Source organism: Symphalangus syndactylus, chromosome 15 (assembly GCF_028878055.3).
Source record: "Symphalangus syndactylus isolate Jambi chromosome 15, NHGRI_mSymSyn1-v2.1_pri, whole genome shotgun sequence".
Taxonomy (NCBI): domain Eukaryota; kingdom Metazoa; phylum Chordata; class Mammalia; order Primates; family Hylobatidae; genus Symphalangus; species Symphalangus syndactylus.
Genome location: NC_072437.2, coordinates 9,591,364 through 9,615,419, shown reverse-complemented (window position 1 = coordinate 9,615,419; position 24,056 = coordinate 9,591,364). Strand labels below are relative to the sequence as shown.

Genomic DNA, 24,056 nt, shown 5'->3' with positions numbered 1-24,056 from the left:
AACTCCTGGGCTCAAATGATCCTTCCATCTTGGCCTCCCAAAGCATTGGGATCACACACGTGAGCCACCACACCTGGCCCCACAAATTTCCTTTAGCACCATGAGAGTGGCTTCAAATAGGGTGGCGGTGGAGGTGAGAGGCCATCAGCCACAGGAGGAGCGTGGGTGGGAGGGCAGGAGAGGTCACGATGCCTTCCAAGGGTTTGGGCCTCAGCGTTGGAGTGATGGAGCTGCCCTTACCTGAGACGGTGGAAAGCGAAGGGGCCTCGCAGTGAGCTGGTTTGGGGTTCAGGGCAGAGGTTGCACCTGGAGCAGAAAGGCACCTGACTGCTACATTGGGAGCACATAGTGGGCCTCGGCACTCCACCTGCCGGCAAAATCATTTTCTATAACTCCGCATGCCTAAAAATGGGCCGATAAACACAACCCAGACCCTGAACCAGAGCGTTGTTAACTCTTCAACCTGCCTTCCAGCCGAACTCTCTTAGGCCAGAGCTGGGGCCAGGCCGGGTTGGGCGTCGCGCTTGTCAATCATCTAGAATGGAGTGTGATTGAGCGAGTTGGGATCCCACTTCCGACAGCGGCGCGGGGGCGGTCGGGAAACCGGAAAAAGCTTCCAATGGCTGTGTTTCCGGCGGCGGCGCGGGGGCAGCTGGGAATACGGAATGCTGCCCAATGGCCCTGGGTCCTCGCTGTGGGGCAATCTGGGCTTGCAGGCGAGGTAAGGTCGACTCCATTTGGCCCGGGGATGGTCACACGCGCGGGGGCCGGGACTGCGGTCGTCGGCGCGGCCGTTGTCGCATTGCTCTCGGCCGCACTCGCGCTGTACGGGCCGCCACTGGACGCAGGTACCCGACCGCTGACCGCCTCTGCAGGCTCGCGAGGGGGAAGCGCCGCCGAGGGGCAGCCCGCGTGCGTGGCCGGGGCGCCGTGTGGCCTGCGGGGCGGAGTAGGGAGAGAAGGGAGGCCTCCTGGAACGGCGCGGCGACGGCTGGGCGCGGCTCGGGTGATGGGAGCCTCCGCGCGGGGTGACAGAGGGGCAGAGTGTGGCGCTGGGCTGGAGCCAGTGCACGTCCCGGAAGCTGGCGTGAGCGGCGGAGCCCGCGCGGTGGCCGGGGAACGGGGGGCCGAGGGCCGATAGGAGGACCCTGGGGCGCCGTGGTACGCTGGTCGGATCCGTCTGCTCTGCTCTGTCCCCGCCCCCGGTCTGGGAAAGATGCTCGCCAACTCCGGGCTTGCTGTTTGGTCCGAGCTGGAGACGGGGCCCCTCTTGGGGCCCAGGGACGCGGCGAGCGTGCGCGAGCTTCGCGCACACCAGGAGCAGGGCCGTGTCTGCATCCCCAACTTGAAGCCCCAGTGCGACTGGGCAAGTACAGACCCTGCACGTCCTTGGACGAGAGGTACTGGATACTGCGACGCCTGGGCCGCAGAAAAGGACTCGACCAGCCAGGCCTCCTTCGCCCGCCCCGGGTCGGGGTGTGTGTGTGCGTGCAGGAGGTCCCTTGGGGAGGGAGGCTTACCTGAGTCATCCCCAGAACCTGAAGCGCTGGCCAGATGTCCCCGAGGGCCCTGCCCTGGCCTTGGCTGGTCCTTGCACGCTGAGATGCCTTTTCAAATAGAACGGATTAGGTAGAAAGAATTTAAAAAGGAGCTGAGCAAGTGCTTGGAGCCCCATCTCTTCATAGGGTTTTTTGTCTTTCTGTTTGCCTTGTTGGTATTGGTGTATCTAACATATTTTATACAGGAAGTAGTTCGTGTATATCTCATTTCTCTTAAGGAGAGATTGCTGTTATCCACCTTGGTATAGAAGATAAACAGAAGCTCAGAGAAAGTAACTTAGCCAGGATTCTGCAGCAAGTGAGTGGCCGAAATGGTTAAGTGCACCATTTGTTGCTGTAGTCATTAGACAGATTTTACCTTGTGTATATGTTGGGCATCGTCAGAGAGTTTCGGCTTTTTGTTTTCATCAGCACACACTCAGAATGCATTGGGTGGCACTGAGAAGGTACTCCACTCTGCACCTCACTCACACCAGCAGGGAGGCTTGTTAACACTTTATTTAGAGATTTATTTGTAGCTCTTTACCTTAAATTCACACACCGTGATTAGTAGCAAGATTTTTCCTTGCACTTGGTTGAGGATTTATTATCAGACTGCCTAAACTTTTACGAAAAGCCAGCTAGAGTTGTATATTACTGAGGCTTTAGGGAATATTTCAGTTAACTTAGGGATTGTTGTTAGATGCTCTGAATTAGTTATAATTCACATTAACTTAAAGTATTTTTGTTTTTTTGAAGTAGAATTTTCCTGTACTAAAAGCACTTTTAGCACAAAGCAGCAGTGATAGTCTTCCCCAGACATGCTTCCTTGAAACAAAAGCCAAACAAATTTAACCTGTTCTTCCAGACTCAGAATTGTCCTGAAGAGTCACTGAATGGGATAAATCTGAAGTCACCTATTGTCAAGGCGTTTTTATCCTTCAGAACTTTGATGTTTATATGTAAATGTTTCTGTGGATAAGTTCAAATGGTGACGTCAGTAAGCCAGCTGGAACTTGCTTCACTGCCAAGTGCTGGGAAGTTTAGTTGACCTGCTTTGGCTCTTTTGCTAACAGAAGCTGTTTATCTTAGGTGAGTGCTGGTGAGCAGCCTGGATTTTACTTTGCGTTAATACAATTCTAGTCAAGTGAAAATGCTGTACTTCTTATTTTGCCTTAAAATGGCAGCATTTTACACCTACTATATGCCCACAAAAATAAAAACAAAAACATGGCAGCACTTTGGTAAAATAGCGTCTTGTGGTCTGGCTTGTCCATTACTAACCACAGCATCTGCACAGGTTTCTCTCTGGGCCCCAGTTTCCTTATCTGTGAGAGAAAGATAAACTGGCTGTTAGTGAGGAGAGTGAATCACGATGTCTTTACTTCATCGAACATTTATCAAGTGTCTTGTTCTGTGCCAGGCTGTGTTCGTGGTGATTGAGTCCCACATGGGAGCAGTCAGTGCTGCAGCGTGCGGATGGTGCCACATTCCCTGTGGGCACACAGTAGTAGGGTGGTGATTCCCCACCAGTCCAGACACAAGAACTTCCTTCTTATGTCCAGGTCAACCCCTACCATGTAGGTTGTCTGTGTGCTTGAAAAGTTTCAGAACCCCACATGTAATAATAGTTACTTTTAGTATCACTTTGAATTTTTAAAATTATATAGCAAAAAAGTTACTATTATGTTATGATTTTAAAATAATTTTAAGCTAGCTTACATTTGAGAGCCATCTTTCTCATGTGTAAATCTTTAAATATTCAGTTTCTGGATGATGCTTCTTGTTCTCAGGGTTCTTAGACCCAGCCCTTACAGTAGCATCATGGCCAGGGAACTGGGAATCTGACAAAGTCTTAAGATTTTACAACGGAACAGGAGCAGGAGGAGGTGACTCCCGCTGGTGGGTCGATCAAGTTGCTGTGAAGGTGATTTGCACATTTTGGGCTCCAAAACACTACCTTTTATATAAGATAAAGGAATAGCTCAAAACAGGATTCCCCCCCATGTTTTCATCCTAGGTATTATAAAGATTGCTATTTGAATGTAGTGTGTTTTTACACAATCAGAATTGATATTTTTGGCTTGTGGTAAATGGGACTTTAATGCTTAACCTACTGTAGATAAATCTGCCTTAGAAAGTGGCCCATATTTGTGTATTGTATGTGATGTTTAAGTCCCCTGATATCTTACCATCTTAATAAAGCTTCCCTTGAAGTGGAGGAAAAATTGTATGTGTTCTTGTCATTATTTGAATAACAACAAAAATCATTATTAGCTTTAAAGCCTGTAGGTTTTAAGCGTATCCATGCCTGGACTAGCACATCTCCTCTTTCTCAGCCAAAAAGATCAAACAGCTGCTATCCCAGTACCAGAAGCACTGGGAGGACTTTCAGCAAGGTGTGACGCAGAAGGGAAGCTTTTCCGTTCTGAGGAGCAGATGCGGAGAGGACAAGCACTTGGAACACAGCATACCTGGGAGCTCTGGTGCTGCAGCTGTGACCCTGAGGCAGCCCTGCTGTGCCCTCCTGGGGGTGCTGGTTGACACTGGTTGCACAGGGGCAGCAGCACTCCCCTCCACCCGACAGGTGCTCCACTTTGACTCGTGGATGCAGCTTAATTTTGTGTCAGATCCTTTCTGGTAATGTATAGGTTATTTCAACTATGAGGCACAGTGCAAATGGGTAGTTAAATGTCGGTTTATGATATTTGCCCTTTTTGATATAAACATTAAATATTTCATATCTCACCTATAGTACTTTAAGACTTAAATCTGAAATTTAAGATACAGATGTTTATAAGATATGAATCTTGGCTATTGGGAGAAAGAAGCCTCCTGGAAAATGTATAGTATTATCTGGTGGAGCCATTTTATTCCTTTTCTTATTGTGAGAAATACACATTTATCAAGTATTACCATTTAGGAGTTGTTTTCATCAGGCGGGGTACATTGATATAAATGTTAATTTTTAACATCCGTAAGTTGAAGTCTGACCAAATCGTTTTTCTCTGTGATTTCATAGGTCACAATTTATATTTTATATGACTTTAAATATTTAATTTGAAGTACTGTTATATTTAAAGGTGCTAAAACTACACGCATGCATCTCTACTAGTGGTTCTTAACCCAGGCTCATTTTGCCCTGCCCAGAAGACATTTGGGAGTGTTGAGATATTTCTGGTTGTCACCACTGGGTGTGTGTGCATGCACTGCTGACTGGGTAGAGGCCAGGGATGCTGGTCAGCATCCTTCAGTGCATAGAACAGCTCCCCACGACAAAGACAGGGTGCTGATCAATATCCATAAATGTCTTTTTTTTTTTTTTTTTTTGAGACAGAGTCTCGCTGTGTCACCTAGGCTGGAGTGCAGTGGCATAATCTCGGCTCACTGCAGCCTCTACCTTCCGGGTTCAAACAGTTCTCCCGCCTCAGCCTCACGAGTAGCTGGAATTACAGGCATGCACCACCACGCCCAGCTAATTTTTGTATTTTTAGTAGAGATGGGGTTTCACTATGTTGGCCAGGCTGGTCTTGAACTCCTGACCTCAAGTGATCCACCCACCTTGGCCTCCCAAAGTGCTGAGATTACAGCTGTGAGCCACCGTGCCTGGCCCCATAAATGTCTCTTCTAGACAAGTGTATTGTTTTAAAACCATAATTTAGCCTGCCTGGAGGGATTTCAAGGATGGGTGCATTGGTCCCCTGCAGGTAGCGCAGCAGGCCTCATTGTGTCTCTCCGTGGCCCACAGTTTACAGTGATTCTGTGCCAGGTCTTATCGTGTGTTGGTCTGGAAGAAGGTGAAAAGGTTTGGGGCTGGGCTGGGTGCGGTGGCTCATGCTTGTAATCCTAGCACTTTGGGAGGCCGAGGTGGGCACATCACAAGGTCAGGAGATCGAGACTACCCTGGCCAACATGGTGAAACCCCGTCTCTGCTAAAAATACAAAAATGAGCTGGGCGTGGTGGCATGCACCTGTAGTCCCAGCTACTCAGGAGGCTGAGGCAGGAGAATCGCTTGGACCAGCTGAGATTGTGCCACTGCACTCCAGCCTGGCGACAGGGAGACTGTGTCTCAAAAAAAAAAAAAAAAAAGGATTTGGGTTGATGGGGATTCATAGGATCTTTTTATCTTGGGGAATCCCAGCATCTGCTGTATCAGCTAAGGCAGTTACATCTACTCATAAAGAAAATTCCTTCAAAAATTTTGTTGAGTAAAGAGTAAAACTGTAGGAGTTTAAAAGACAAAGCTCTTTTGCCATGAAACGCTCAGTCAACTTTGGGCTGCGGTCAGTGGAACTTGTGACACTGGTTTTTCTCTGCTGCTGAGATAATTGGAAGGATAAAAATATTGAGTGCCTTGTTTGAAAATATATTGTTTATATTTGCAAAGATCCTTTCATTCTTGGGAGAATGTATGCTTTATTCATTGAGCTCTATAGAACATACCAGCATTTCTTTCATAGCCGAGCTGTTTTAAATATTAAGGTAAAATATACAATAGAGGAAGCTCTTCAAGAAAGGCCAATTAAAGTGTAGCTGTTTCGAGACAATGCAAGATCATGAAATTACTTTAAATGCCGCTTTGAACCCAATTTAAGAGGTGTGCCATGTTTAGAATGCCATTTCTAGGTTATTTAATTAATACCCAGTCGAGTGTTGGAATACAGTTGGGAGTAATATGATGAATCTGTCAGACTTCTGAGCATCCCAGTGGATTACAGGTGGGAGCTTGCTTTCCAGTTTGTGAGGAGAGAAAAGACCTAAAAATCCTAAAGGGAAATCGAAATGAAGTAAGATAGTTTATTAAGTAATAATGCATTTTTTTACTTGATAAAACTTTCTGGAAAATTAAATGGTCTTCCAAAATTTCATATACATTTCAAAAATAAGCCTGATAGAAATAGCATATGTTGTCCTGGTGGGGCGGCTCACGCCTGTAATCCCAGCACTTTGGGAGACTGAGGCGGGCAGGTCACTTGAGGTAAGGAGTTGGAGACCAGCCCGGCCAACGTGGTGAAACCCTGTCTCTACTAAGAATACAAAAATTAGCAGGGCAGGGTGGCGGGTGCCTGTAATCCCAGATACTCGGGAGGCTGAGGCAGGAGAATCGCTTGAACCCAGGAGGTGGAGGCTGCAGTGAGCAGGATCGTGCCACTGTACTCCAGCTTGGGTGACAGAGCTAGACTCTGTCTCAAATAAATAAAAAATAGCATGTGTTACTATATGTGTTGATTACATGTGTTCAGGCTGGGCACGGTGGTTCACGCCTGTAATCCCAGCACTTTGAGAGGCTGCAGCGGCAGATCACTTGAGGTCAGGTGTTCTAGACCGGCATGGCCAACATGATGAAACCCTATCTCTACTGAAAATACAAAAATTAGCCAGGTGTAGTAGTGGATGCCTTTAATCCCAGCTACACAGGAGGCTGAGGCAGGAGAATTGCTTGAACTTGGGAGGCAGAGGTTGCAGTGAGCTGAGATCACACCACTGCACTCCAGCTTGGGTGACAGAGTCAGAGTTCGTCTCAAAAAAAGAAAAAAAATTGCATGTGTTAATGTAATTTTGAACATTGTATTTGCTTACAGAAATAAAACCATTGGGTAAAAATCTATAGCATTCGTAATAACTTTGGAGAGGGTTTTGGCTAATGGGCTATTATGTGTACTAACAATATCTGTTTACCTTTCTGAATTATTCATTTTTCTTGTCTTTCAGTTTTAGAAAGAGCGTTTTCGCTACATAAAGCACATTCGATAAAGGATATGGAAAATACTTTGCAGCTGGTGAGAAATATTATACCTCCTCTGTCTTCCACAAAGCACAAAGGGCAAGATGGAAGAATAGGCGTAGTTGGAGGCTGTCAGGAGTAAGTAGCTGATGTGCAGTGTTGGTGTTTACAAAGTCAGTTGCTGGCTGGCTGCTTACCTGCCTGTCATTCACGCTGTCTAGTTTGACCTCAGGAATCATTTCCAAATGCAGCCTGATAGGACAGTCAGTATTTCTCAGTGATCCACTTTTTGATGAACTAGGAAACAACCCTGAGGAGCCCTGGCTGAATTATTCCCTTGTGTGTATCAGTGTTAAGTTTTGCTTGTGGTGAGGAAATGGGCCTGCTTTTTCCACTTTCTGCTTTTCTGTATTTAACCGGACTTCATACCACAGGCATGTTTTGTGTGTTTAGGATAGAAACACTCAGCAACCTCTTGGTTTACTTTGTCAATTTAAAGACGTTACTGAAAGTCATTTGTGAAATTTGACAAATCCCTAGCTTGCTTCTGTTCTGTTTTGCTGCTGTGTTGGGTACATAGCTGTCTGTAAGTTGTCCTTGGGTGTGAAGGATACCTTCTGCGTCTGACGGAAAGCCTGCCGTGGCTCCTCTTTCTGTGTCTGCTTGCCTTCTGTTTGCATGTATGTGGTACCTCTCTTTGCCCATCCCTCCATTTGCAGCTGTTGATCGTGCCATCAGGTGTGTTAGAGTTGTTACTGGATCAGGTATGCATGCATTTTACATGCTGGTGACGCTGCTGAATTGTCCCCCCGTTGCCTTAGTGTGTGCTGCCTCCCAAGAGCACCTGTTCCCTGCAGCCCTTGGAGGACAACCTTTGTTAGTCAAGTTGACAAGCTTTCTTGTTGTTTTAATGCCTTTCTCTTCTTAGTGAGGCTTGTTTTCACGTGATGGAAGCGTGTGTGCGTGTATGTTGCCTGTTCTGTACTTTCTTTTGCATTTACGACACTTTCTATTGACACTGCTTTGCAGGAGAAGGCCATGTAAGGTGATGTGTATCGGCATTTGCCCAGGTCTTTTTCTTGGGTTAGCAAAACATTTCACTGCTTGGAATGGACATAAAGGTTGCATTTGCCCATCTGATGCAGGGCAAGGCTCTTCCTTTCTGTGCCTGAAGTGCCCTTAGACCTAGAGAGCCAGGGATTCCACAACAGTGAGGTGGAAGCAGCTGGGTGGTGGGTGCCGTTTCTTGATTGTCCCAAGTGGCCCCCATCTGGCCTCTGCAGACTGTTACTCTTGGAGGACAGGGTCTGCCCACTCTGGGACCCTATCCATGCCCGACTGCTCCGAACATGTGGTTGTCACTTTCTTCTCTCCAGGCAGAAGCCTGCGGTCAGCTCCTTACCTTGAACATTCACATTGCAGAGAGACTGCAGGCATTGCTGCCAGAGAGTCACTCTCCTGAAGTGCATGAAGGTTTTATGTAAAAGATCGACATTTCTGGCTGGGCGCTGTGGCTCATGCCTGTAATCCTAGCATTTTGAGAGGCCGAGGTGGGCGGATCATCTGAGGTTGGGAGTTTGAGACCAGCCTGACCAACATGGAGAAACCCCGTCTCTACTAAAAATACAAAATTAGCTGGGTGTGGTGGCACATGCCTGTAATCCCAGCTACTCAGGAGGCTGAGGCAGGAGAATTGCTTGAACCCAGGAGGCAGAGGTTGCAGTGAGCCAAGATCACGTCATTGCACTCCAGCCTGGGCAACAAGAGTGAAACTCCGTCTCAAAAAAAAAAAAAAAAAATTTCTAGTCAAACCTGGTTCGTGTTCATTGAACATTTGCTGAGCATCTTCTAGGTGTTGGGTTTGTGCTGTGTGCTTCATGTCTCTGTTATTTATTGATAAACTGATAAACCATGTCTATATTATTTATGCCTATTTTTATTGAAAACCTATTTATTGATCAATGTATGCTTACCTTATTCTCAGAAGTTTTTGACTCTAAATACCTTCTTTTTAGGTACACTGGAGCCCCATATTTTGCAGCAATCTCAGCTCTCAAAGTGGTATGTTTACTTTAAATTTCTTTATTGGGATTTTTCTGGGAGAGAGTTTGATTATTTAAATATGATTAAAGCAAATGTTTTCTGATAGAAATCTGAATACGTCTTAGGGTAATCATAGGTAATAGAAACACCTTGAAGTCTATCCTGACATCCTGTGCATGAACAAGATCACTCAATTGAAGCCCTTTTTTTTTTTCTTTTTTTTGAGATGGAGTTTTGCTCTTGTTGCCCAGGCTGGAGGCAATGGCGGGATCTTGGCTCACAGCAACCTCCGCCTCCTGGGTTCAAGCGATTCTCCTGCCTCAGCCTCCCGAGTAGCTGGGATTACAGGCACCTGCCACCACGCCCGGCTAATTTTTTTTGTATTTTTAGTAGAGACAGGTTTTTCTCTGTTGGTCAGGCTGGTCTCGAACTCCTGACCTCACGTGATCTGTCTGCCTCGGCCTCCCAAAGTGCTGGGATTACAGGTGTGAGCCACCGCTCCTGGCCTCAATTGAAGCCCATTTTTAAAATCTAAAGTGTGATTTGTATTGTACTCCACCAAAGTGAACCTGGGATGCCTTTGTAGGTCCCAGCTGAAGCAGTTGATCCTGCAGTTTCCCATGCACTGAGCAAGTGCTAACAGCCGGCCTCTTCCTGTGACCCTTCCTCCTGGAGGGTGACCAGGCCGAGCTGGGCTGTGCTGGTGTGTGTGGCTCTGACCCTGCCGCTGTGGTGGCGGCAAAAGTCTTTCTTTTTAGGTATTGTGCTATGCACCCTGGCCCTTTGCTAAGCCACCTGGCTGGGTGTAACCCAAGCTAGTACGTTTCTCATGCATGTCACCAGGGCTGAGTAATGAGCGCTGGACGGCTGTGTCTGGCTGGTGGGCAGCAATGCTAGAGTCTTCTGCAGCCTGTGGACCGGGTCCCTGAGTCGGCCTCTTGTGCTCCTTCCTCAGGGCGCAGATTTGTCCCACGTGTTCTGTGCCAGTGCGGCTGCACCTGTGATTAAGGCCTACAGCCCGGAGCTGATCGTCCACCCAGTTCTGTGAGTCGCTCTGCGCCGGGTTCTCGTGGGTTCTCTTTCCCTCCTGCATCATTTGGGGTTTTGGCACTGACACCGAAAGCGTCTGATGGATTTTCCATCCTCAGAGTTTGTCAGCAGGTGCTGTAGAGGAAGTAGGGAAATGAAGGAGCCCATTCTTCTGTGGTCAGAATAAGACAAACACGGAGGGATGGAGAGGTGGGTGGGGGGAACTTGGGCCTGTTGGAAATGGCTGGGGCCCAGCTCCAGAGGCAGGGAGGCCCTGTGGGCTGTGTGTGACAGGTTTGCAGAAGGTGGAAACGAAGGGCCTCTGAGCAATAACAAGACCCTTCCTGCACCCGGCAGATATGTCTGACGCCAGGCCCTAGCCTGCGTTCCATGGGTCAGCGTGGAACTGGGCAGGCAAACACCTGCCCCCGTGGGGCTCCCCCAGACAGCCTGTGCTATAGAGCTTGCTGTGTGGAGGTGTTCTCTCTGCCGTCCAGGATTGTGGCCACTGAGGGCTTGAAATGTAGCTAGGAGGTGCAGGAGTGGAGCTTTTGCTCCACTCCTGTTTACTTTTCACTGTGTGTGTTTGCACCAACTGGATTGGGCTGTGCTGCTCTGGAGACAAGGGAGAGGAGGATGTCAGGTGGTGAAGGAACCGCAGAGAGCGGCAGCAGGGAGGGGGTTGTGAGAGTGGGCAGAGGGGCGGTCAGGGCGGCAGCACAGTGTGATGACACCTGGGTAGAGTCCGGCCTCTCCACACCAGGGAGGAGTGGCTGCGGAGCTCCAGGTGGGGTGCTGTCGGGTGACCAAGAGGTGCAGGGCTGGGCCCCACAGGGTGTGGGGCTGCTGTTAGGGCTGTGGCTCTGGCCCTGAGTGAGCAGGGCAGGGCCAGTGTGGGTCATAAAGGCTCCTTGGCGGCTGTTGGGCTGGACCCCTGGGGCTGGGGTGGAGGCTGTGGTAAGGATCTGTGGGAGGGAAGGGTGCAGTCAGAAGGTGAGAGGGGCTGGATTCTGGGTATGTTTGGAAAGTTTAGGGGCAGAATCTGATGACAGATTGGATTGGAAAAGGCAAGTGGCACAGACTCCACCAAGGGTTTTGGTCTGAGCGAGTGGTCACTCCATGTGGTGGAAAAACGGGCTTGGGTGGGATGAAGATGAGGCGTTGGGTGTGGGGCGCAGTTTGCCTGCCGGTTAGACATCCAAGGGATGCGGCTAGTGGGCGTTGGACAGTGGAGACATGGACTTGGGAGTCATGCACATGTGGACAGTGCTTAAAGCTGGAAGATGAGGGAGTAAGAGGCGGAGGGGGCTGGGGTTGGGGGTAGGGGGGACTTGGCACTCAGATGCTGGGAGCACGGGCTGGGGAGGAGGCAGCAGGGGCTTCCAGGAGTCAGTGAAGCAGATGTTTCCAGACAGCTCTAGAAGGGCCTGTGTGTGCGACTCTGGGTCAGTTGGAGATGAGGCCTGAGAACAGTTGGTGCGTTTCACAGTGCGGGGTGACCCTGACAAGGGAGCTTGTCAGGGAGGAAAGGGGATAGAAGCCTTAACAGTGGGCTCTAGGAGAGGTCACACCGAACAGGAAGGAGTTCTGAAAAAGCAAACCCCTGCCTTGTTCTGAATGAGAAACTGCAGCAGGATCAGTGTGTTGTATGGGGCCTGGTCTATAAGCACACAAAGTAGGCTTTACAGCCACACATGTATGTGATGGAAACAAACTGGCTAACTTTAGAGGGCAAAGATGATTTTGAAAATAGCCATCACTCTTTTTCTAACTTGTCTTAACTGTTGAAAGCTAGGCATCTAAATCTGGGCATTAAAAGACAGATCAGGGAGAGGCAATGGTCACATGCAGTGTGGGGCCTGGTTTGGGTCCTGAAACGGGAAGAGGACATAAAGAGGAAATGGGAAATTTGGAAAACGCTGTGGTTTAATGAATAATATTAACCAATGTGAACTTAGTTATGCTGATCCGGAATGTGGGTGTGTGAGGCGTTAACCTCAGGGGAGGCTGGGCGAAGGGTACATGGGAGCCTTCTGTACTGATTAAATAGTAAATCTAAATTACAGAAATTATTTAAAAGTCATTACTATTTGTAAATTATTTTTTCAAAATAAAATGTAAACAAATACATGACAGTAAATAAATGAGAAATTGTGGGTAACCATCCTGGCCTTCCTTTCCTTCAGCGACAGCCCCAGTGCTGTTCACGAGGTGGAGAAATGGCTCCCCCGGCTGCATGCTCTTGTCGTAGGACCTGGCTTGGGTAGAGACGACGCGCTTCTCAGAAATGTCCAGGTAATGTGTATACTCACTCACTGCCCTCATGACAGGCTGAGCCCTTAGGCGTGAAGTTGGAACAGAGGCATTTCTCTTGCATTTTGTGTAGTGTTCCGTGTGCCTCTTCATGGCATGATTGAGATAAGATTTGAGGGATGGAGGAAAACTGAGTGCAAAGGTGGTGAGGAACTGTGCTGAGATCTGCTTCCCTCCGGGCCCGACTGTTTTCTCACGGAGCAGCTGCAGGAGGTGTGTGTGTGGAGTTGCTCAGATGTTTTCTGTCTGATGTGAGGAGAGGGTGAGCAGGAGTGAGGAGCTGACAGAGGTTTGGGGTCAGGCCTGGGTGTACCTCCCAGGCCATCCCCTTCTCGCTGGGGGACCCTGGGGTTCCCTCAGCCTCCTGGGCTGTTGTTCCCACACAGCCCTGGCGCCATGCTCTGCTGACATCAGACTGTGAGGTGACACAGGCCTGCTTGTCCGTGCCCCCATGCATATGCACATGGACTCTCATTTATGCTGGTATTTCTTTCTTAAAGTTCATCTTATATCCACCTAAATCCAAAAAGATGAAAGTTATTCTGATCACTTTGTGCCTGCTGTAAATAAATACCACCTGGGATCAGGGGCGATAAAAAGATGGGGATGGCTGCCAGCTCTGTGTTCCCTGCGTCCTCTGACGCTCCCTGGGCTGGTGTGTCTCTGCTGGGGGTTGTGCTCCTGTGGGGGTGCATCTCAGGGACTGCCGTCTGAGACCCTTTCTCAAGTTCCAGGGGACCCCTGTTAGAGCTCCTGGGGGAAGACACAATGTGCCAGATGGGCTGGTGCCACAGGGCGCTCACATGTGCAAGGCGTGGTGACTGCATGGGGATCAGAGGCTGGGCATTAGTGAGGGACTACGCTTAAAGCCCTTAGGAGGTGCCTGGCCATTTTGTGTTCCCCAGATCAGCAGTCACCCTGAAAATGCCAGCCATCTGCATGGCACTCCGTTGGGTGCTTAGTTAATGGAGGGGTCTCTGAGGCTGTGGGGCTTGAAGGCGGCGGCGAGTGATGGAGCCAGCAGTGCAGGATGAGTCATCTGAGGGGCAGGCAGACGCAGGCTGACACTGCACAGACCAGGGAAGTGGCGTGGAGTCAGCACGGGAGCCCTTCTTTGAGCTTTAAGGCCTTACCCGCTCACCGGGAAGCAGGAGGTGGCCATGTTTAGGAGCAGTAGAACCCTCTGTCATCCCCGGGGAGAGGCTCTCAGTGGGGAGTCCCATCTGCAGGCTGCGGGTCTGCAGTGCACAGCTACTGCTTCCTGTCCAGCTCTGCATCCTGGGGGTGCGGATGAATTAAACGTGAACAAGCCAGAGTGCTCTGCTTCAGGTTATTTTCTGTGTGAATGTAAGTTCATAATTTAAAAACTGGTATCTTAAAAAACCACTCTACTGCGTGGAAGTGTGAAAGGTGGGAGGTGAGGGTGTGCGTCGCTGCCCCTGCAGCCCAGACTCCGGACCTCGCATTCTGCTTCCTGTACACTCTTGCCGTGGTCTTGAGAGCCCTCAGGTCATCTAGCGTGGGCTGCCGCCTCCTGGTCAGCTTTCAGCTTGTGTCTGTCTGATGCGGAGCAGAGGCTTCCTACTTCGTCGACATTCCTGAATGAGGTCATCATCTGGTGCAGGCCTGAAAACAACCCGATTAGATTTCTGTTCATAGCCCCATTCTTCTGATGACAGATTGAGTCCTGGCAAGGATTCAAGACGCCCGTGGGATCTTGTAGCAAAGAAACTGCGGGGATGGTTTTTTAAAAACGACTTTATTTAGATGATTTACCTACCATACCCTTCACCCATTTAAAGTGAACTATTCGGTGGCTTCAAGTATATTCATAGTTGTGCAACCATAACCATGATCAACCTTAGAATATGTTTATTGCCGCCAGAAGCAGCCCATCCCCATTAGCATCTGCTCCCTGTTCCCCAGTCTCCCCAGTTCCTGGCAGCCACTCAGCTAGTATGCTTTCTGTCTCTCTGGATTCGCCTGTTCAGGACATTTCATATGAATGGAATTACTAACGTGTGCTATTTAGTGACTAGTTGTGTCACTCTGCATAATTTTATATTTAGAGTTACCTATGTTGTAGCACCTATCAGTACTTCATTTCTTTTTATATCTGATCCTTCATTGTATGCATACACCACCTTTGGTTTATCTCTTCATTAATTTATGGAAAATTGGTTTCCACTTTTTGTGTAGATGTGTTTTCACTCTCCTTGGTGTCAAGTGTTTCACATTTTGAGGCCCTGCCACTGTTTCCCATAGCGGCTGCGCTATTTTTCCATTCCCTCCAGCAGTGTGCCAGGGCTCTGATTCTCCACATCGTCCCCAGCACTTGTTACTGTTGTCGTCTACTTAGCAGCCACTCTAGTGGGCGACCTCACTGTGGTTTGGTTTGTGTTTTCCTGGCAGCTGATGCTGTTGAGCATCTTTGCATGTGCTCATTGATTGTTTGCGTATCTTTTTTTTTTTTTTTTGAGACAGATTCTGACTCTGTCACCCAGGCTGGAGTACAATGGCGTGATCTTGGCTCACTGCAATCTCCGCCTCCTGGGTTTAAGTGATTGCTTTGCCTCGGCCTCCAAGAAGCTTGGACTACAGGCGCCCACCATCACACCCAGCTAATTTTTGTATTTTTAGGAGAGATGGGGTTTCACCATGTTGGCCAGGCTGGTCTCGAACTCCTGACCTCAGGTGTCTGCCCGCCTCAGCCTCCCAAAGTGCTGGGCTACCACGCCTGGCCTGTTTGGGTATCTTCTTTGGAGAAGTGTCTATTCATACCCTTTCCCCACTTTGAAAACTGTTTTTTGCCTTTTCATTATTGACTTTTAGGAGTTCTTCATATATGTTCTAGACACAGGTTCCTCCCCACTTTGAAAACTGTTTTTTGACTTTTCATTATTGACTTTTAGGAGTTCTTTATGTATGTTCTAGACACAGGTTCCTTATCAGAGAGATGATTTGCCGATACCCTCTCATTCTGTAGGTTGTCTTTTCACTTCTTTGATGGTTTTATTTACAGCACAGGTTTTTAATTTTGAAGTCCAATTTAGCTGTTTTTTCTTTTGTCCCTTGTGCTGTTGGTGTCTCATCTCAGAAGCTTCTGCCTAACCCAAGGTTTACTCCTACATGTTAAGAGCCTTATTGTTTTGGCTGTTACTTTAGCTCTGTGGTGCATGTCGAGCTGATGCTGGTGTGGTAGGAGGAGGCTCCAGCGTCAGTCTTTCGCTTGTGGGTGTCCAGCTGTTGCAGCACCATGTGCTGGAGAGACTCCTTTCCTCCCGACTTGTCATCCTACCTGACAATCCGTTGACCCTAAATGTGAGGGCTTATTTCTGGACTCTTGTTTCTGTTTTGTTGATCTGTACAGCTGTCCTGCAGCTGCCCAGTCTTGACTGCTGTGGCTGTGTAGGAAGCCTTAACGTCGGAAAGCCTGAGTCCTCCAAATTCACTTTTTAAGGTTGTTTTGGCTCTCCTGGGTCCCATGCATTCCAGTTTTGGATCAGCTTGCTGATTTGTGGAATAGGCAGCTGCGATTTTGGTTGGGATGATGTTGAAACTGAAGATCAGTTGGGGGAACGTCTAACAACATTAAGTCTTCTGGTTCCTGGGCTGGCTTTGAACCCACGTTGTCTGAATCTGGAGCGCAGGCTCTTGACCAATGCACCTGTCCTCACACTGTGCTCTTTTCACACTCGTTAACAGTGTGTCCTGGGGACTTTTTCATGGAAGGATATGTGGATACTCATTATTTTTAACAGCTACATCAGAATTTATGGATCTACTACAGTGTATTTAGTTCATTTACACTGTTTTAAGCTTTCTTTTCGTGTTAACATCAGTGGTGTCCTCAATCTATGTGTTTTGTCCACTCTCTTGGGTGAAGTTCCATTGCTGAATCAGACTAAGGATGTTTAAATTTTTGAGAGATGCTCCCAGATTTCTCCCTAGTGTACCACGGTTTGCTTTCCCATGGGTGGGGGGACCCTTCTGCACTGGGTGCTCTGATGCTGCAAACCTTCCTAGGGGACCCATGTAACATTGCATTTTCCAGGGTTTGAATATTCGCTTTTGACTACTATTTGCAAATACACTAAAAGAAAACACAGAAACAGATGAAAATGTCAGATTGTTGCCAAATACTGCAACATGAAATCAGAAACTGATCTAAAATCTGAATTAGCAAAAGCCTGCCAGTTTTAACAGTAAAGCCAAACTCAGGGCAAGCAGACAAAGAATTTTTATTGTTAATAAAGGGAATAAGCTTCCATGAAGTCTCAGGTACCTGCCTCCCTGGAAGGGGCTTCAGGACACACTGCTAATGCTCAGACCAGTGTCAGAGCCAAATACACACTTTCCTACGGCTGGAATGTGCGTCATAAACAGGCTGAAATGAGCACTTTGTTAGGCGAGCAGCTAATGCTTTGTCAGCTTTCAAATTTCATTTAATATACACGGCTTTAGTTTCCAGTACTTTAAATTATTCTTAGCATGTATTTTGTTCAATGTTTTCTATTTTAATCAGGTGTCTATCAAGTCAAGATCCCTTTACATGCTACTGCAGTGTATAATTTTGTCACAATGTATTGGTTCATAATAATAATAACCACCAAATATTGATTACATATATGTGTGTGTATCTATACATGTAGTTTTTCTTTTTTAGTGGAAAACCTTTGAAACCTTCACTGTAATCCTATCAAGGAAAAATGATTCCCTGTTTATTATTGTTGTTATTTTAAAACATATAAGTAAAGTGATATGAAAAATACATAATGACTAATGATTTGGGGAATTCTCAGTAATTCAGATTTCTTGCCTCCAAATGCTGCATATTAGTATCTGTTGGAGAACTGGAAGCCCTCGCTGGGGCGGGGGGTGTCTTGTCTTCATGGGTTAGCCCAGGAGCCCAGCTGTTGTTCATAGCGTTTCCACTGGGCTTCGCCTTTCAGAGTTCCCAGTGTCCTGCCTTATTTAGGGGCTCTGCGAGTTCATTGGGTCTTTCTGCTTCTCTATTTTATTCATTTACGTGATTATTTTCCATTTATTGTTTGGTGGCCTGATGTTGCATTTTATTAAGAGTCTGCTCGATTTTCTTTCACTCTTGGGAAAAGTGTCTTAGTCTCTTTTGTGCTGCTGTAGCAGTACTGCAGACTGGGTAATTGATAATGAACAGGCGTTTACTGGCTCACAGTTCTGAAGGTGGATGTCCAACATCAGGGTGCTGGCATCTGGCGAGGGCAGAAGGGCAGGAGAGAGACGCTTATGCCCCTTTTAAAGGTCATTAAACCCACCCATGAGGACACTGCCACATCACCTTTTAAAGGCCCCACCTCCCAGGACCCTTCCATTGGCAATTCAGTTTCACTATGAGTTTGAGGAGACACATCCACACCATAGCAGCAGCCGTGGTGCTCAGTCTGCTTTTCTCTTCTGGCAGGGCATTTTGGAAGCATCCAAGGCCAGGGACATCCCTGTTGTCATCGACGCGGTGAGTTGACCTCTCTCCTCCTGGCTCAGACTCCCGGAAGGCCTGTGCAGTGAGCACGGCTCCTTGTTCTGTGCAGGATGGCCTGTGGCTGGTCGCTCAGCAGCCAGCCCTCATCCAAGGCTACCGGAAGGCCGTGCTCACTCCCAACCACATGGAGTTCAGCAGACTGTATGACGCTGTGGTGAGTCAGTGGACCCCCTGGAGGGTGGACGCAAGCCCCATTCGTCCTGAAGAGGGTGAAGGACGAGCTCCGTGCTTCTGCCCAGCCTGTCCCTGTGGGCACATCTGCAAGTAATCGCTGTGCCCCTCCCAGTGGATGGCGCGTCTTCCTATTAATGTGCTTGGATTGGATGAAGGATGGTGTAGTGGGCTTGGGACAGGAAGGGACTGGGCTCAGCCAGCCCCGCCTGCAGTGCACTCTGGACAGATCACTTTGTCTGTGTCCTGAGTGCCTCATCTGTAATGTAATGATGGCGTCTGCTTCACGGGGTTGTGAGGATGAGATGAGGAAACCTGTGTAAAGCCGAGTCCCCACATGGTAAGTGTCCCATCAGTGTTAGTGCCCAGTACGACTGGAATTTGTATTACTCCTGCAAAGCTCCCAGAACCCAGCCTTGGGTGGTCCTCCTTCAGCCTGCTCTGATCAGGTAGAGGATGGGCACTGGAGCAGGTACCGTGTCAGCATCTGCTTGGAGGACTCACTGCAGGTGATATCCTGGGCATCCTCCCACCTACGCGGTCTTTAACAGGTGCCTGGGTGATCCCTTAGACACGAGAGCGTGAGTCTCATGGCGGATGGGACAGGACTGTCATGTCGTGTGTCTGAGGAAGACTTTGCTTTTTCTGTGTCTTCCTGTGTTGTCATAGCTCAGAGGCCCTGTGGACAGCAGTGACAGCCATGGATCTGTGCTAAGACTCAGCCAAGCCCTGGGCAACGTGACGGTGGTCCAGAAAGGAGAGCGTGACATCCTCTCCGATGGCCAGCAGGGTGAGTGGCGGCTGCCCTTTGTGCATGGGCCGGTGCCAGGTCAGTCAGCATGGCCGCACTGAGCGTGAGCCCTGGAAGACCTCTCCCGCGCACACCCGTGTTCACACGCATCCTCTCCCGCGCACACCCGTGTTCACACGCATCCTCTCCCGCGCACACCCGTGTTCACACGCATCCTCTCCCGCGCACACCCGTGTTCACACGCATCCTCTCCCGCGCACACCCGTGTTCACACGCATCCTCTCCCGCGCACACCCGTGTTCACACGCATCCTCTCCCGCGCACACCCGTGTTCACACGCATCCTCTCCCGTGCACACCCGTGTTCACACGCATCCTCTCCCGTGCACACCCGTGTTCACACGCATTCACACAAAGGGATTCCTGATGAGCTCGTCAACCACACCTTCTTCAGAGTCCGTGTTTTGACTTTTCACTGTTTTGCCAGGGGAGGTGACAGTGGTGAGGGCAGGCTTTCGAGCCGTGGGCCTTACCCGTTGGTTGAATTCTGGTGCCTCAGTTATGAGAAGCAGTCTGGCAGGAGGGTGCCTGCAATAGCAGGGCACACTGCAGGGTCCCGCGTCTCCAGCTGCCACCTTCATCTCACCTGTGGCAACCCACGATCCATGCAGTTATGTGGGTATTTTACTGCATTTCATTCTCTTTTATCAAAATGATTGGAAAGTGCAGAAAGCCCTGAAGCTGATGCTGGTAGTGGAATCTCAGGCGCTGAGTGTGGTGAGTCTCAGCCGGCCACTCCCATGGAGCCTGGGGAGGCTTCAGCAAGAGCCATGTGAGAGCAGGGCAGAGGCCGGGCCCAGCGTCAGCGAGGCATCTGGGGAGGCCTGCCCTTGTTAGCTCTGAAAATGGAAGGCCCCTCCATTCAGGCCCGAACAGATGATGACTAGCGAATGCACTCACCTGCTGAGCTGTGAGGCTGCTGACTAGTTACCAAAATCAGGGTAGAACACCGAGGCATCTGTGGGTGGGTGTGTGCACATCCACACTTGTACACTCACGTTCACATGCACATATGTGCACATGCACGCACTTATTCATACACATGCACAGTCGTGCTCACAGCCTCACATGCCCTCGCACACTCTTATACACAAGCATGGTCATGCTCACAGCCTCACATGCCCTCGCACACTCACACTTATGCACATGCAGTCGTGCTCACAGCCTCACATGCCCTCGCACACTCATCCACACACAGCTGTGCACAAGGAACACAGAGCAGATGTTCTCAGAGGGACTCTGACACCTTTGAGATGAGGGTTTTTGAATCACTTGGAAGGCTCTCTTGGGTCTAACAGGTTCAGAGAATGTAACACCTGGTTTTCAAAACATTTTCCAAATAAATAGAGAATTCCCACATACACAGGCATACATGATGTTATGAGGCCGGTGGAGGCCTCGCTCGGTGGTGCCCTGTGTGCTTGAGCTGTGGTTTAAGGTGAACTCTGGAGTGTGGGCTGCAGGTGAGGGCTCGTTCCCCGGGAGCTGGTGGGAGGAGCTGGAGGCTGGTGCCGCTCTGCTCACAGCTGCCTGCTTGCGCTCGTCTGAGGCGGTTCTGAGCTGCGGGTGTCTCCACCAACCTGCTGTGCTACATGGCTGGGTCTGGGGCAGCCTCACCACTGCGTGTCTTGGTTTCCTCTTCTGTAAAACAGAGGCTGCCTCCAACCCTTGGAACAAACAGGGAAGAGCCATAGCGGGCAGGATATGAGTGGAGCCTCAGGCTGCTCCTGGAGGGTGTGGCTCTGCCTGCCGTGTGGCCTTCCACACCCGTGGCTACTGTCATATTCATACACTTGGCCATGCTGACACCTGCTCACTTCTGCCCTGTACAGTGCTCGTGTGCAGCCAGGAAGGCAGCAGCCGCAGGTGTGGAGGGCAAGGGGACCTCCTGTCGGGCTCCCTGGGCGTCCTGGTACACTGGGCACTCCTTGCTGGACCAGAGAAAACAAATGGGTAAGGCCACATGTCTTCATTTATTCTACTTTGAAACCGTCTGATTTTTCTAAGCTATTTCAGTAGCTCATGCGTTGAATAAGTAGCCCTGGAAACACTGAGAATGAACTCTAGGCTTCACTGGAGAGATCTCAGGGCACAGGCGAACCCTCTTGGCAGAAGCTTCCACCTCACACCTGGGCCTGGGCCTGTCCATCATTCACTGTGGATGGGGCCTGGGGCAGGGGTGGTCTTCAGAGCTCTCCAGAGAGTTCCGAGGTGCAACCAAGGCCCAGCAGCATGCTGCTCTGGGAAGTTGAGTGGTTTACTCTCTGTAACACAGAATACTAAGATAGAAAACAGACAGGGTCAAGGCTTACTTAGACACTTGTTCTTAAAGATGTGAATTTTCTTTTAAGAGACAGCAGAATTCTAGGACCAGGGCCCTTGGCCCAGTTCTGTAGTCAGGGAACTTTATGAATGCAAGCAGTTCCCATACCTCTAAGCATCTCCATTTCTCTTCTGTGAGCCCATCAGGGTGGCAGCTGCAGGTGCTAGGTGTGGCAGACCCGGGCTTCTGGAGGGTGGGCAGGCCTGTCATCCAGTGGCCTCATCTGTCCTCATTGCTGGGATGGCAGAGTCTGGGACCATCCCCCAAACTAGGTGTGTCCACATGAATTTGAGAGCCAAGGAGGTAGGGGTGTGGGCAGGAGTCTTACTGTTCATTCTGCTGGGTTCACTCTAGTTCCCTCCACCCCTCTCCCAGGAGATGGAGCCCTGGTAGCAGGAATCCACATGCTCAGACCTCAGATGCCCTCCGCCCCCAGGCACTGAGAGCACAGTCAAACAGGGCTAAGCAGCTTGTGCTGCCTGGCTTTCCCCGGGAACACCTGGCCCACTGCGTGCCCTGGCCCTGTCTCCGAGTACACAGACATTTCCCGTGTGCCTCCTGCCAGGGAGTAGTGGAGGGTTAATGGTGGTTTTCGCTGTGATAAACCTGTTTTCTCCTCAGAGGCATATCAGACTTGAAATTGACAGTTTGGGGTCCCGAGATTGAAACAGGAGTCAAAACCAGAGCCCAGGGTAGCTGCGGCCCCCAGACCACGACGCCCACTTCCCCACACCTCCTGCCGTCCCCCTCTCCGCAGGTCCAGCCCTCTCCTGGTGGCCGCATTTGGCGCCTGCTCTCTCACCAGGCAGTGCAACCACCAAGCCTTCCAGAAGCATGGTCGCTCCACCACCACCTCCGACATGATCGCCGAGGTGGGGGCCGCCTTCAGCAAGCTCTTCGAAACCTGAGCCCACGCAGACCAGAAGTAAACAGGCACCTCGGATGGAGGAGAGCGAGTGCTGGAAAATCCGGACCCACGCGTGTGCTGAAGGCGCACGGTGCTTGCCAGATTTTCAACTTGAGCATAAATTGGTTGCTGTTGAGAATTTAAAAATTTGGAATATTGCAGTTTTTGGCTAAACTTAATGCGTGGTTGGAGACATTATGGCGACACTAAACAAAGTATTCCTGAACTTTCCTTAGCTCCTTGGTAGTAACTGGGAAGACAGAAATGAAGCAAATCACATGAGAATGAAGAATTCTTTAGCAGCTCAACGGAATTTCTTTCTCGGCCTGCTCCCAAACTGGCGAAGTTTCTACTTGTTACTCTCTCTGCCGACGCCCTTCATTTCTCCCCCGCTTCCCTCCCCTAGTCTTTCCTCCGGCAGGAAGCTGGGCACGGGTCCCCGGGTGTCTCCCTGAGTCCCGACTGCACTGACTGCATTTCCTCTGACTGGCTCCATCAGAGGGCTGCTTCGTTCTCCAGCTCATCTTCTTTTAAAGTGGTGACTAGCTTGGTGGTATCTGGCTGCTGGTATTTGGCTTATTGACATCCTCCAGGGTAATCGGTGATGACTTTGTTTGGAAACCCTTTTGGAGGCACCATGGGAACAGAAGGAAACATGAGTGACGCTGACCCTTGAGTGTGTGGGCGGGGAGCTCTGAGATGCCTCCTGTCCCATGCTCTCCGGTGTCCATGTCTACACAGGTCCCCATGACACCCACCAGCCCCAGCAGGGCAGACCGGACCGGGGAGGGGCACGGTGAAGGGCTGCAGCCTGGGGTCTGATGTGGCCCCTAGTGCTGTCTCAGGAGAAGGCTCTGGAGGACTTGGGGCATGCTGGGTCTGGTGCAGCGATGGCGCTAAGGAGACCCAGGGAAAGACAGTATCGTGGTCATGTATGCTTAGGAAGCAGCACAGCCGTGTCCTCAGGGATGTTCACGTCCAGCAAAGTCACTGGTAACTGCAGTTTCAGCAAACACGCTTCATGGCAGTGTTGACCTCGGGTTAGCTTCTGTTGTCTGTGTGGATGGTTTTCCTGGAGCGGCCTGACATTGACCTGTTCTCTGGTCCCATGTCTTAGCAGGGTGCGATACGGTTTCGTGCCTGACGCGTGCATTAGGGTGTTCTCTTATGCTTTCAGTAGCGTCTTTCCACAGCAAGGGCCAAACCCTCCTGGTTCCCTTCAGAGTCTTTTTGGCCTGATGATGACTCTTGAGTGATACCCTGTGATGCAGACACGCCCCAGAGGGATTCTACTTTCTTTAAAACTAGGAACTTTGAAGATAAAAAAAAGATTGTCACTACTAATTTGATGCCTAACTTCAGATGCTTCACTGTCTACATGTGAACTTTTCCAGAAAAACTGTGCCATGGACATTTTTCCTCTGGGGAATTAATTAACATCTAAATTCTGGTAACTATTAAAAGACAGATCTGGTTAATTTAAATCGAGTGTTGTATTTTTTTCCTTAAACAGCTAAAGCTCACCTTTCGACTTTCTTAGGTGAGGATATTGTGAGATACCAGGGAGATAAAAATATATAAGCCTGTCTGTGTGCGATTGGCCTCATTGCCAGTGCCTCTCTCATGATGGCTGCAATAAAGCACCTTGAAGGATAAGCCCAAGGCAGCCCCTTCTTTC

General features: G+C 49.5%; 1 protein-coding gene across 6 annotated transcripts; it reads left to right on the top strand.

Moving 5' to 3' along the window:
* Positions 1-576: 576 nt before the first annotated feature.
* NAXD (NAD(P)HX dehydratase) lies at positions 577-23,862 on the top strand. 6 transcript variants are annotated; one of them, XM_055244675.2, is made up of 10 exons: positions 577-721; positions 7,252-7,402; positions 9,280-9,325; positions 10,263-10,351; positions 12,523-12,631; positions 18,090-18,140; positions 18,217-18,321; positions 19,008-19,128; positions 20,981-21,101; positions 22,229-23,862. In XM_055244675.2, the coding sequence occupies exons 1-10, from the start codon at positions 676-678 to the stop codon at positions 22,377-22,379; spliced, it is 990 nt and encodes a 329-aa protein (XP_055100650.1). In that variant the 5' UTR covers positions 577-675; the 3' UTR covers positions 22,380-23,862. The 6 variants fall into 6 exon arrangements, with proteins under 6 accessions (XP_055100650.1, XP_063474699.1, XP_055100648.2 ...); XM_063618629.1 differs by having other exon boundaries at positions 604-721; positions 22,093-23,862; XM_055244673.2 differs by having other exon boundaries at positions 615-848; positions 22,093-23,862.
* The last annotated feature ends 194 nt before the right edge of the window (positions 23,863-24,056 follow it).

What these genes read in the sequence shown, in the direction of transcription:
- NAXD (XM_055244673.2), top strand. Translation starts at nt 620, where the DNA reads ATGGCTGTGTTTCCGGCGGCGGCGCGGGGGCAGCTGGGAATACGGAAT. An exon ending in CGCTTCTCAGAAATGTCCAG is followed by an intron (nt 12,632 to 18,089) that starts GTAATGTGTATA and finishes CTCTTCTGGCAG; the next exon opens with GGCATTTTGGAAGCATCCAA. An exon ending in CCTCTCCGATGGCCAGCAGG is followed by an intron (nt 19,129 to 20,980) that starts GTGAGTGGCGGC and finishes TGCCCTGTACAG; the next exon opens with TGCTCGTGTGCAGCCAGGAA.